At 41.6% G+C, this 14,530-nt stretch overlaps 2 protein-coding genes across 2 annotated transcripts; both read left to right on the top strand.

Annotated features, from left to right (window-relative positions):
* Positions 1-4,828: 4,828 nt before the first annotated feature.
* LOC149084296 (uncharacterized) lies at positions 4,829-5,593 on the top strand. Its single transcript, XM_089235298.1, has one exon. It carries the CDS (start codon positions 4,829-4,831, stop codon positions 5,591-5,593), a length of 765 nt encoding a protein of 254 aa, XP_089091424.1.
* Positions 5,594-7,058: 1,465 nt separating this feature from the next.
* LOC149084295 (uncharacterized) lies at positions 7,059-7,864 on the top strand. Its single transcript, XM_089235297.1, has 2 exons — positions 7,059-7,387; positions 7,480-7,864. The coding sequence occupies exons 1-2, from the start codon at positions 7,059-7,061 to the stop codon at positions 7,862-7,864; spliced, it is 714 nt and encodes a 237-aa protein (XP_089091423.1).
* Positions 7,865-14,530: the final 6,666 nt, after the last annotated feature.

Here is a 14,530-nt window from a genome sequence, read left to right as displayed (position 1 = left end):
GGTCCGGGATTGAACCGTAGGCTACTTTAAAAGTTCGTCAGAGCTGGGCAAATGCCCGAAATGGGCAAAAAAACTGTCGGGCAACAATGGTTTTGGGGGCCTCAACAATCACTTTCGGAACGTTTACTTTGGTTACCGTGGTTTCCAACAATGCGTTTCAGACGGGAATATATGCCTTTAAAATGGTTTGTCACACCTTTAATTCTGTTATTATAACAGTTTATTCCTTTATAACGGTTTGTCACTTTTCCAATCCTCCCAGTAATCCAAGAAAACCCGGGGAGCGCCGGGTATTTCTGCTAGCCTATATACAGGGTGTCCTGTAAGTGATAATGTGGCCTTTATCTCATCAACCACCCATCGTTGAGGTATAGTTTTAATTTAAAAAGTGCTTAAAAGGAGTTTGAATAATATTCGCTGCAGAAGCTGGATATCTGACGTCACTAACAACAGAGAACAACAACTACGACGATAAAACAGGGAATAAAAATGTTCTACGCCAGCTGATGAACTCAATGCTTGCCTCAAATCATCAGCACTCTACTTCACCAAACACCAACTCCGGCCATATCGCTACATTGCAATTTACTGCCATTAGTGAGATGGGTTGGAAGTGAAGGTTCTGTCTATTGGTGGTCGCCTCGAGTTTGTTAGGACATCAACACTCTGGCACGAAGCTAAAAAATTATCATTATCCACCAACATGCGAGTTCAACTGCAAAATGACTCAGCACTGCTATCATTTTCACATCAGTTGATCAAACTTGGCAATGGAAGAATTCCCGTAGACCCAAGCACTGGACTGATAACGTTCCCAAATGGATTTTGCCAGTTATTATATATATAAACTCAGTTCAAGAACTTGCAGACAAAGTCTTCCCAAACATTCAACAAAATCACCGAAACCATGAGTGGCTTTGTGAGAGTGTGATTCTGGCACCGAAAAATAAGTGTGAACAAGATCAACGAAAAAATCCTAAAAATTATTCCGGGAGACTCCACATCTTACAAATCGGTTGACACTGTCACAGACACAGCGCAGACAGTTCTGTATCCTGCAGAATTTCTGAACTCTTTGGATATTCCGGGTGTGCCACCACACAATTTGACCCTCAAAGTCGGAGCACCTGTAATGCTTTTAAGAAATTTGGAGACACCGATACTCTGCTATGGCAACAGACTCTGCGTGAAGAAATTTCACAATTGCATCATTGAAGCAACGATTCTAACTGGATGTTACAAAGAAAAAGAAGTCTTCATTCCACGTATCCCACTCATCACCGAAGAAATGCCATTCACTTTCAAGCGGTTACAGTTCCCGATTCGTTTAGCTTTTGCCATGACAATCAACAAAGTGCAAGGCCAGTTGTTAGCAGTGGCAGGTATCAAGCTACTTGAGCCCTGTTTTTCACGCGGACACCTTTTCGTCACCTGTTCGCGTGTTGGTAATAGCAAAAATTTGTACATCTACACACCAGATGGAAAAAGAAAGAATATAGTGTATCCTCAAGCGATTGCCTGAAGATTTTAATTAAAATATTTAAATATAAAAGTAATTTTCTCTTACTTGATGCAGAAATTTTTTTGATTAAGAAGTAACTAATAAGCTATACATATATAAATTTTTTACGGGGCGGGCAACGTCGCCGGGTATCAGCTAGTTTAAAAATATAAATGGACATAATGTCACGCAATCAATAGGGCAGTGGATCCCACTTGATAATGCTGAAAAATATCAAATAGCCATATATATTTTGGATTGTATTGAAAATATTTACGTGGCAAACGAAACATGAATCTGCAATTACGATAATATCAAATTGAAATTTTACATTCTATGTTTTTTGCTATATAAATTATTTTAAAAGAAAAATCATGTCTAAATAAATTGAACATATGTGTAAATAAATAATTTGAATATTGTTGGAACAATAAAAATTGTGCTTGGAGATGACTATGCTATAAATAATCGCTTATAAATAAGAAAATTGAAAATTTGTGTTTTAGATCAACCTCTCTTCAATGCACAAAGTAACTAATAAGCTACAATTCATTGATAATAAATTATAGCACCTAAATGACAAAAATTTTAATTATTTTTTTGTGATGAGTAATGGTGAAATCGAAGTAAAGCATCGTAAAAATTGGCAGTAATGTTAAATATTAAATTTTGTAAAACTCTCATGCACTAAAGGATAGATTTGATATTTTGAAGTGTTTGTAGTGCTGTTATGTCGCTTTTATATCTTCACAAAAAAAAATTATATTTTACACGTCACACGCATCAATACGTTATATGTTCTCTTACATGAGTTAGTCTCTGAAAATTTTAACTTGCACAATCACAGCACCAATATATTATATCATGTTAGTTCCCAAAGAGACACTATTTCACCAAATCAGAACTATGACCATTTTCCTCCTTATATGATTATCTTTAAACACCTAGGCCAGTGATTCGAATAGGGCATACAGAGCGTGGTTACCTTGACCACGAAATAACCCTTATCAATGGGGAGTGCTAAAGTTTCATCTTAATTAAGATTTACCACATGAAAACAAGTAAAAAGAACCAAATTACTACAAGTCACACATACACATTTATAATAGTTAAGATAATTAAATTTTAATTACTTTTCTTCCTCAACGAGATAGTTTAACAATACAGCAGCATCATTTAAAATACTTCAAAACTGACATTGAGCAAATTCAAAAGTCTCTCATTCGGAAAAAAAATGTTTTTCCAACATCAACAACCCTTTACCTTAAACAGCGAAACAAACATATCAAAATAAACCCGAAAATGTGCATTGTCATAGCGATCATTAGAATTAAGACACATTAAAGAAATTTCTACTTAACCGAAAAATTCAACAGGGGGGAGTTTGATCTAACCTCAATGAATCATGATATTAACAAAAAATTTACAAATTCCCAGATCACCGCCACGAACTCAAAAGAAATGGTGAATGAGAGAGAAAACTAAGAGAATACTTCCACATACTTACAAATTCCGAGTGACTTGACGTTCTGCCACCCAGGGGTCAGTGTTCCATATCCTCTAAAGGTAACTGCCACAGTTCTTGGATCTCGAGTCACGTTCGAGGGACATCGGGAAACAGGCGGCTTATCCAAGATAGGACAAAACTCTCCGGATCCTTCTCAGCTGGCATGGAGTGCTCTCAGACTCTGCTCTGGACATGGTGACAGGCTTCAGGATCGCCTCGGCAACAAACATGGGAAAACTACTGCGATAGCGAACAGCAACATCTCACGAGAACGATTTCCGATTTCACATTACTAACATCGAATGGACCGCGTTTTTTTTTCCAACGAGAGAAAATGGAAGACTGAACCCAGACTGAACCAACCCACCGATGTTTCGAGGATATAAGTAAATTGAAAAGTGGGCGTGGCTTCGAAATGCGCACACTTTGATTCGTGGCGTAAATTTTTACGACATCACTTTTGACCAATTAAGGAGAAAGGGCAAGTCTGAAATCTGGACAAAAATAACGCCCTGAACGAAACTTTCTTCCTACGGGGAGACTCTTCTGATCCCAAGGACAATGCACTAAATGTTATACAAAAAGGAAAACGCTTAGTTACGCACACACATCATTAAAAAAATACAAATCAAATTTTACCATTAGATGGGAAATTAATTCCGTGTTCCAATGATAGGTCACATGACATACTTCGACGCATAATTAATGATACAGGAAGAATTTCGTCACATGACAAAGAAAATTAAAAAAATTAATTAACACATGATTTTAAATTCAAGATGACACTTAGAATACACTTTCTTGAATTATCTAAATATTTTCCAATCAGAATTATTATCCAAATTCAACGTTAACAAATATCAACGGCACGTGTTTAAGTTTCCTTTAAATAAAAATGAAATTATTAGTGAATTACTTAATTAATGACTCCACAAAATAGTTCAGCATGTATGTCTCATCGTCCAGAAAAATTCTGATGACATGGCAGAAAGTTTCAAACACGGAAAGCGGTAATTTTCTGTGTGTCCATCCGCAAAAATAAACAAAAAAAAAATATTCTCTCCGCGTCACCTTCGAGATCGGAAACGAAAGTTCAAAAAATGGCCATGTCCTGCCTTACTATCCTGGAGCAAATTTAAATTTTTACAAACTCTTAATTTCTCCAACTAAGATGCCTCAAAATCATCTCACACTTGACACCAAGGAGCAAAAATTCCAGGGGATTAATTTAGAATAATCGGTCAAAATCTACGATATCGGGATCGTATCGAAAATCAAAAATTTTGAAAACACATACTATGTGTACAAAAAAATAGGTGTGTAACCTACTCGTTTTCCCAACTGAAAAAGGACAACAAACTAATTTTCTTACAACACAAAACATATGTCATATATCTACTATTTGACACAAAAATATTACACATAAATATGATATGAATAACTCTTGATTACAAAAACTCTGTCATATGTCAAAAGAGGGGGAAAAGTGTGCTATGACTTTTCCACCTTGACAGTGCTGCCTACACGATGGCGCTGGCGTATCTTCTCAGCTTAATTAGTCTATTTTCTGCTGGTGGCATCACAACAGAAATCGGGAGTCAAAGGCGGCTGGCTCGGTTTGTTGATGGTTGATGTTGTCCTACTCACCGACGCGCGTGTCTGTGTCTCACCATGCACGGGCCACATTTTCCTCTACCAGCAGTCCCGTTTGTATTGTGTAAATATTATCCGTTGTAAATAAAGTGTAAATATATGAACGAAATCATTTCATAGATCAACGAAAGATTGGCGACATCGGACGTAAAGCAAAAGAAAACACCATGGCAGATGTGAGTGCCGTAGTTACACCGCCATTCAACGTGCGTGATGTATCGTTATGGTTCGTGATGTGTGAAAGCACTTTTGAGTTAGCCGCTCCGAAACCGATAACAGAGTCAAAAACAAAATGCAACTACATCGTTGCAAATCTTCCTCCAGATAACGCATCTCTAGAACGAGACATTCTCATGAACCCGCCAACTTCGGAGCCATACGAAAAACTAAAGCACGAACTAGTCACACGTTGTAGTGAATCCTCGTCTACACAGCTTAGGAAACTTCTCGCTTGTGAGCCAATTGGAGATTGGAAACTGTCTGACATTCTTCGTGAATTAAAACGAAGAGGGGAATCTCTCAGCGTTTCGGACGAACTATTGACAGAATTCTTCCTGCAACAACTGCCCAAATCTACTCGATCTATACTCGCTGTCGTGAGCCCACTAACCCTTGACAAAACGGCAGAGCTGGCCGACAAGATCCAAGAAGCAAGCCCACCTCATGTAGACGCCGTGAACAAAAGTCAACAGTCGGACACGATCGCACAACTCCAAGAAGAGATTGCCCAACTACTCCGCGAACTGAAAACAGTTTTGCGTGTGCGTTCCCGTAGTGGTTCGCGCTCGCGTTTCTCCCGTTCAAAGAGATCAACATCACCACCTACGTTGCCGGATAGGCAATTTTGTTGGTACCATAAGACATTTGACAATCAAGCCAGAAGGTGCACTTCACCATGCAGGTTTACAAAAAACGACGAGGGTGGAGAGTAGTCGCGACATGCTCCCTGCCAACGACATCTCTTCGCTTATTTGTAGTTGATCGAAGCACCAACATTTCATTCCTTGTAGACACTGGATCTGACGTTTCAATACTCCCAGCATGCAGCACTGACAAACGTCAACCACTTCTCCAACTTTCCGCTGCAAATTCGTCTCCAATAAACGTCTATGGTGAGCGAACAGTCACTTTAGATTTTCAACTCAGCAGAGTTTTCCGGTGGACTTTTCTCTTGGCCTCGGTACCGAAACTGACTCTTGGAGCTGATTTCTTGTACAACTTCAATTTGCATCCGGACTTACGACGACTATGTCTCCTCGACATGAGGACGAAACTCACTGCAAACTGTCAACTAAAGAAGTCAGAAGTGCACTCAATCAAACTTTTTGACGGTGATGCAACTTATCAAAGCCTGCTCAGCACAAATCTTCGCTGAACTCCAAACCATGCTGTGAGCATATCATCGAGACAACAGGTAGGCCAATTTTTGCTAAAGCTCGCCGTCTCTCTCCAGAAAAGTTATCTTGCGCCAAAAAGCAATTTCTGGACATGTAAAAACAAGGATTATGTCGGCCATCAAACAGTGCATGGGCCAGTCCAATTCATATGGTCAAGAAACTTAATGGTGCGTGGCGTATCTGCGGTAATTACCGTCAGCTAAATAAGATCACCACACCAGACAGATATCCCATTCCTCATATCCATGACCTAACCCACATGCTTCATAGGACTGCAATCTACTCGACCATCGACCTCGTCTCCGCGTATCAACAAATTCCAGTGGCAGAAGCTGACGGGCCCAAGACTGCCGTCATCACGCCTTTCGGGCTTTATGAATTTCCTTTCATGCCCTACGGACTTTGCAATGCCGCCCAAACATTCCAGAGGTACATCGACCAAGTGTTGGCTGGTCTCAGTTTTTCAGCAGGATACATAGATGACATCCTCATCGCATCAGCGAACTCTGAACAGCATAAACAGCACCTGGACATAGTTTTCAAACGACTGGCCGAACATGGTCTAAAGATCAACTCTCTGAAGTGCAAATTCTTTCAAGATGAAGTCACATTTCTCGGATACAGGATATCATCAAAGGGAATTTCTCCTCTTCATGATAAAGTGAAGGCGATAAAAGATTTCCCAAGACCGGCAACCCTCCAAAAACTTCGACGTTTTCTAGGAATGTTGAATTTTTATCGGAGATTCCTTCCCGGGTTAGCAGAAACACAAGATCCACTATGTTTATATCTTCAAAAAAAAAGCCAAAAGCAACGCGAAGATCGAGTGGACGGAAACATCAAATCAAGCTTTCGTAGATTGCAAGAAAAAACTCATTCAAACTCGCACTGGCAACCTCTCGCTTCCTACTCCAGGAAGCTTATCAAAGCTGAGATGAATTATAGCGCGTACGACAGAGAGCTATTAGCAGCGTATGCGGCAGTGAAGCAGTTTTAACACATGATCGAAGGAAAACATTTCATCCTCTACACCGACCATAAATCCTTGACGTTTGCGTTTCGTCAAAAGCCTCACAAGACATCTCCCAGACAAACACGACATCTTGACTTCATCGGACAGCATACCACCGACATACGACACGTATCAGGCGTACAGAACCTAGTCTCTGATGCTCTTTCTAGAATACAAGCCATTGCATGTCCTCCATCAATAGACTATTCCAAGATCGCAGAAGCTCAAGCGACCAACAGCGAACTTGATTCTCTCAAGCATTCCTCCTCATTAAAACTCAATATCTGCAATTTAGTTGGTATTGACAAACCACTCTGGTGTGACACATCCTGCAATCGAGTACGTCCATATATACTGAATACTCTTCGAAGATACGTTTTCGATGTTCTTCACAATCTACGTCACCCAGGCATCAAAGCCCCAACACGTCTTGTCTGCGATCGCTTTGTATGGCCTTCAATTCGGAAAGACTGCACCACCTGGACTCGATGTTGTGTGCCTTGCCAAAAGTCAAAGGTGCACAAACATACCGTTTCCTCACCAAAATCCTTGACATTCAGCGCATCAGGACGACACCTTACCATCCTCAAGCTAACGGGATGATAGAAAGAGTTTATCGACAACTGAAAGCAGCTCTGATAGCTAGGTCAAACATGAACTGGGTGAACACACTTCCAACAGTCCTGTTAGGGCTACGATCCTGCTACAAAGAAGAAAGACCTCAAAGCCACACCAGCACAACTCGTATACGGCACAGAGCTCAGATTGCCTGGCGATCTGATCACCAACAGTAGTAGCAACATACCGTGTCCCACAGAATTTGTCTCCATTCTAAGAGACCAGATGCAGCAGCTACGACCAACTCCTGCAACGGCGCATGGTGAAAATAGACTGTACATTAGTGATGGGCAAAACGGTTCTTTTCCGTGAGCGGCTCTGAACCGCTCGCTCACCAAAATGAACCGCAGCTCTTTCACGGCTCTTCCGCTCTTTTGAAGAGTTGATCAAGAGCGCCATCTAGCGAAGAGTTTTGTAAACTCTTGTGAGATTTACCCCCTCCTTCCCCACAAACAATATCTAGATTTTTTTTTTCAAATTACAGCACACTGCGTTTACGCTTTAGTTGATGGACATACGTTGCATTTCAATTAAAAAATCAACCAGAGAAATATGCAAAAAATCAAGCTTTTTTCTCTCTCTCTCTCTCTCTCTCATTCCAAAAATAATAAAAATAAACTTTTTCCCTTAGGGGTCATTCAAGTATAACATAAGCATCGGGGGGGGGGGGGGGGGGGTTCGGATTTGCTGACTTTTGATGACAAGGGGGGGGGGAAGGGGGTTTTGAAGGTTGCTTACGTCATCAACCACCCGTTTCTAAAGATATGGGGGGGGGGGGTTAGTGTTTTGCGACTTTTGCTGACAAATGGGGGGGAGGGGTCAAAAATGGCCGAAAATCTGCTTACGTAATACTTGAATGGCCCCTTATAGAAGATGGTTTTGTGCACTAAACCAGACACGTAAGATGGTCAGGGCCGTCTTAAGGCATGGCCCGGGGGGGTCTCAGGAAAAAAAGGGCCTCAGAAAAGTCATTTGGCCCGCGGGCCCATATTGCTCTTAAGATGGCCCTGAAGATGGTGAGGAAAAAATCTCCATATTACTGTATTTCCATGAACATCCATGTTCTCATTTACGTAACAATCGATAAACGATTTGTATTCATCTTCTGTGTCGTCTTCATGGGCGAAGATACGGGAGGTGTGGGGGGGGGGCATTGCCCCCCAGCATCAAAGATAGAGTCGACTGATCTAATGTATAAATGTATATGTGAATTGACATCATCATCATCGTGCCCACCCCCCAGACTTCCAAGTCCATCTCTGCCTATGGTCGTCTTTTTTGATACGCCGGACAGCTTTTGATGTAGATTTTCGAGACATCTCACATAAAAGTAAACAATCACCGTTTTTTTTCTCTCGCACTAAAGTCATTTTGTAAGGAGTCGCGAAAGGTTCTCGTACGGAATGTAGCCTTTATACAGCACCTTTATACCTAGCTAGGTATAAAGGTGTAGACTACGACACATTAGGAAAAAATACTTCGAGAGTGCGGGTTGGGTTCCCAAGGGGTTACGTTGATAAACTTGAGTGATAACAAGTACCCCTCCAGTTCACAAAAAAAATGTATTGGTATAGGCCACTGTTCCCAACCTTTTTGTGTCCCAACGGCCCAAGGGCGTAGCCAGGGGGGGGGGGACTTGGGGGTCTGGTCCCCCCCCCGAAATGTGAGAAAATGACCGAAAAAAGGGAAAAAGATGGCCAAATCCATTGTTCTGTCACTTTGGTCCCCCCCCCGAACGAAATTTCTGGCTACGCCCCTGCAACGGCCCCTTCTTCAGAAATTTTGTTCTCCCATCCCCCCCCCCCCCCAATGCAATCCAAGCCATAGGATCCTATGTTATACCCGTAGCTTCTACCGCCCCCGGAACATTCCATCGCCCACGTTGGGAATCACTGTTATAGTCGCAAAGGAAGAGGTGGACAATCGTCCCCCCCCCCTTCTTTTATTCATTATAATAACGACTGAAATTATGAAAATATGGGAAAATGATTTTTGCTGGAAGCCAAATCCGACGTTGAAGAGCTAAAACAAATTTATACTGGTCAAGAAAAGAAAAATCCGGGAAAACGATTTCTGTCATCTCTAGGAGGAGCAACAAATCCGAGCTGAAGAGCAGAACCGTAATGAGAGCACCTCCCCCCCCCCCAACCCCAATCCAGGGAAACGCACCTAGATACTTTTTAAGCCGGAACAAACTTGCATTTCTGTGCCCCGTATAATGTAGAAGGAGCAGTTAAAAGAGGTGCATTCGCCTCCCCCCTAGCGCCCGAGCCCCAGACCCCCCCCCCCCCCTAGTTGCGGCTTTTCTCTATCTGGCAAAAAATTACTGCCTATCAATTCAAAGTACTCCGAATCTTGGAAATTTGAACATCTTATTTTCAGGAGATCTGCCTCTTCTACACCTCCCCTCCCCGCGGACGTGCCCATGCGTAACACTGCACTGGTGAGTAGACCAAATAACAATAATAATAACACCGAGAATGAGATTCCTTCCCCTTCAAGAGATGCATTCAATCCGAGGTAAAAGAGCAAAAAATAATAGTAAATAAAAAAGAACGCAGCGAAAGGGGGATTGTAAAAGCCTTTTGTGCAAAAAAAAACCTTGCAAAAGGGGAAAAAAAGAAAGCGTGGCCAACGTCTTCTTAGAGGGGAGGGTGGGAACTTGGGAAGAGACTAGTTGTTAAGTTCTCCAGAACAGTGGCAAGCGAAGCGGCTCCCAGAGGCCTTTTAAAAGGACACGGCTCACTTGAATTTCTGCAGCTCGCGGCTCGTCACGGTTCATTTGTAGCCAATAGGAGCAGGCAACACAAACGAAAAAAGAAGCGATTCACGGCTCATTTTCGACCAATTACAGGAGGCGTTTTAACAGGCAACGGTTCACTTTCATTTCTGCGGCTCACGGCTCTTCACGGTTCATTTGTAGCCAATAGGAGCAGGCAACACAAGCGAAAAAAAGAAGCGATTCACGGCTCATTTCCGACCAATTACAGGAGGCAACGGTTCACTTTCATTTCTGCGGCTCTCGGCTTGTCACGGTTCATTTGTAGCTGAAAGGAGCCTGCAATACGAGCGAAAAGTTCGTATTCCGCTCATGAGCAGTCACACATCAGTTTAACAAATATTTAAAATCAGAGCGATAGTCCCCCACTGGGGGAGGGCTGAGTTCTCAGTTATTCTTACCAGGACCGTAACTAGAGGGGGGCAGGGTGGAGGGTGACGGTCCCGGGCGGCAGAATTTAGGGGGCAGTAGTTTTAGGCGGGGGTACAAAGAACATCATTACAAGATAGTCGAATTTTATCATTATAAATCGTTGTGGGGCACCGAAAATGATGTTTGCCCCGGACGGCATAAATCCTAGTTACGGCCCTGATTCTTAGTTTTCTACTTTCTAACACTATAAATTAACTATAGAGGGGCCTTGAAAAGTCCCGGTCGGGGGGGGGGACTTGCTACAAGATGGGGGGGGGCGTAGCCAGAAATTTCGTTCGTGGGGGGGGGACCAAAGTGACAGAACAATGGGTTTGACTATCTTTTTCCCTTTTTTCGGTAATTTTCTCACATTGCGGGGGGGGGGGGGCAGACCCCCAAGTCCCCCCCTCGCTACGCCCTTGGGGTGGGGGGTTATGATGACAGACAGATTAATGGTTTTTGACACCCTTTTTTCCCCAATCTTTTCATACTTACAATCTCCCAGTTTTGAATCCCATTTGATGAATACGTATAATTCGTGTGTGAAACTTCTATTGGTCTGGGCCGATTTCTGCATTGACGAGAGGGTTTGCCCAGAGCCCCTTAATTATGTTGGGCCTCAGAAAAACCACTTGGCCCAGGGTCCCATGAAGCTCTTAAGACGGCCGGCCCTGTTAACGAGTACAGGCATCCTGGAAAGTTACAATAGCCAAAGTTTTTAATGAACCACGCCTTTATAATTCCTAATATATCATGCTATCATTTTTATAATATATAATAATAATAATTTTAAAATCAATAACGCGACGACCATGTGAAAACCATGTAACTGACATAAAATGTGCGGAAAGCCATTGTTAAAACCAAGATAATAAGCATACTATCAGGGGCGTAGCCAGAAATTTCGTTCGTGGGGAGGGGACCAAAGTGACAGAACAATGGATTTGGCCATCTTTTTCCCTTTTTTCGGTCATTTTCTCACATTTCGGGGAGGGGGGACCAGACCCCCAAGTCCCCCCCTCGCTACGCCCTTGCATACTATGCTGCATTATTATTATTACTTTTTTGACATTTTCGGCAATTCTATCTTTCAAGTTGAGTCTTGTTTTGGTACATGAAAAATTGGTCAATCATTAGAAAAATGTGAACACGAACGAAAACACAACACACACACACACTCCATAGCCTTTTTTTTCTATACATTTATTTACAGAAGTTGTGAGCAATCGGCAAACTTTTTTCACATAATTCATAAATAAAAAATACATAACAATGAAATGAAATACATGGAGGAACAAACCCCTGCTTGCGAACTAATCTGGCTCACTTGAAAAAAATTTACCCATGAATTTCGAAACAAAATATTATAATTTGAGAAATTATGCATTACCAAGTGAGGTCGAATAATGTGTGCGGAATAGAATCATGTTATTCATTATACATTTTGTTGCGATTGCAACCGTGAAGAATTTAAGTCAGTACGACATCATCATAGGCGTAAAATAATAGGAAATGTCGGGAGCAGTAAATAGTGGTTGGGGAGGGGTGTTCAAAACTCAATATTTGTGTAGAAATTTAGGAATCACGGAGATGCAATAAATTTAGAAAGGGGCCGTGACAGGTGGTTTGGAGGGCTGCAGAGAGCTGAGAAGAAAAATTAAGGTGAAGAAATAATGCTTTTATATTGACTATACACTTGCAGAATCCAACGAAACCAGTTCCGTCTTAGGGCATGGACTCACCCGGGCCTCACCGCCCACATTTTGCAGCAGGTTCCCTAGGATGGGGTTTTTCGCAGGCCCCCGGCTAGATTTTTCACAGACCCCCTCGTCTATATTAAATTTAGTGGGAAAAACAAAACATTATGAAAACCATATCAGGCCCTGGGATGCAGCTCTGTCAGTCCCACTCTTGTGAGGGGTCATGCCCGGGGGTCTCATGTCCACAAGTATTATGATATTTTGTATAGTGCAATAAATTTTTAAAATAAGTAGGAAATATGTAGGCTGTTTATTTCCTACTAAGTATAGGACTACCATAGCATCACTTTGCCTGAGGGGCCCATGATGTTGAGACGGTCCTGAATAGAATTCGGATTAGTGGGCAGCTCAATAAATTCTAGGCCAGTGGTCTGGAGGCCAATTTCATTTGCAAAAATTTTCATTCAGTATAAATTCACTGAAAAAATCAATTTAATACGTATAAAGGATCTTGCTTCTAGATGAGGGTCGAAGACTCAGGGGACCCACGAGAAAAAAAATATTCAAAGGGGGCCACGGGCAAAAAAAGGAAAGAGAAACGCTGCTTTATATAATAACATGCGCACAAAAAGTGCGTCACCAGTTCTTTTGTGTAGCTTATAGAGTGTAGAAAGAAAGAGTAGCTTTTTGTTTGCAGGTCTTTATGTTTTTTGTTAGGTTTTTTACAGTTCACCACGACAACAACAGAACCATTCAGTGCTTAACAACAGTTTCAATTGCCCGAAATACACGAACGATGTTGTTTGTTCACTACATCTACCGCGGGATATGTGATTGTGGTATTTCTCGGACACAAAACCAGACGCATGGAAACGGAATGGTGTCAAAAAAGAAAAAAAAACCGCTCTTCTGTGCCTGCCACCCGTGTTTTTGTGCACTCATTCGCCATATGAATATGCATCTTCTTTGCGTCGTCACATTCCCACAATAAGCCGGAGAGCTTTCATGTCATTTTCTTCGTCCCCACATAAGTAGTTAAATATACTGTGTCAAGTATCTCATCACAATAGTTAACAAATCCCTGGGAACCTTTCATTAGTCTAGACTAGCGTCCCTCAGTCGGCATCTAGACAAGCACCCCATGTTAAAACCTCGATAGGATAGATAAAGAACTACTGAAGGTAGGACAAAAGAAAATATTTACAATGGCTCCGTACCAGGGACCATTCCTATGCTCTTTCCCTCTTTGAAGCCAGTTTTTGATTTTTAAAAAAGGCTTCGAGTTTGAAGTCTGGTCGGTTCCCCAAGGGGTTGCGTCGATTAACTTGTCGCGAGAGAATTCCCAAAATATAAACGTCTTGATCAGAAATTTAAGCTCATCTGTCCCTACGTAAAAAAAAATGCATTAAACCAATATGTAGTGTCTATTAGGGTAAATTTCATCTATCCGTTGATTATGCATAATCGCCGACTATTTTGATAAGTTTGATAAATTTCGTTCAAACATTTATTGCGAATTTATCACATTCACCGTAACACATACATACTGTAATATTTTAACTTTAAACGTTCATATTTAGCACGGATGGAATATATTAGAATTCTACATCAACAACAATCAATACAATCAATACAACTCAGTACACGCATACTTAGAAATAATCAAAATATTAAGCAACTAGTAGGCAACAGTGGCAAGTGAGTCACTGTTTCATTTCGAAGTAGATTTTAGCAGGAGGCAAAGACCATGGGGGGGGGGGACTAAAAGGGAGTCATCAATGAAATTCTTGTGGGGGGAAGGTGGAATTAAACAGTAAAGAAAACTTCTGAAGAATTTCTTTTTGCGATCCAAGCAACGCCTATATAAAACCCTTAAGCCAGTGGTTCTCCAAAGCTTTTTTTCACCTTCGACTCCCTTAGACTCAGTGTCTATCCGCGACTTCTCAAAGCAG

The sequence above is a fragment of the Pholcus phalangioides genome, unplaced genomic scaffold (genome assembly GCF_987345545.1).
Source record: "Pholcus phalangioides strain wild (caught in Gottingen) unplaced genomic scaffold, Ppha-v1.0 ptg000008l_1, whole genome shotgun sequence".
Taxonomy (NCBI): domain Eukaryota; kingdom Metazoa; phylum Arthropoda; class Arachnida; order Araneae; family Pholcidae; genus Pholcus; species Pholcus phalangioides.
Note: the sequence above shows the minus strand (reverse complement) of the source record. Positions and strands in the feature narration are given on the sequence as shown.

Excerpts from the sequence above, each read along its gene's own strand:
- LOC149084296 (XM_089235298.1), top strand. The coding sequence starts at position 4,829 with ATGGCAGATGTGAGTGCCGTAGTTACACCGCCATTCAACGTGCGTGAT.
- LOC149084295 (XM_089235297.1), top strand. The coding sequence starts at position 7,059 with ATGATCGAAGGAAAACATTTCATCCTCTACACCGACCATAAATCCTTG. Across the intron at positions 7,388-7,479 it reads GGTATTGACAAACCACTCTG|GCATCAAAGCCCCAACACGT; the intron begins GTGTGACACATC and ends TACGTCACCCAG.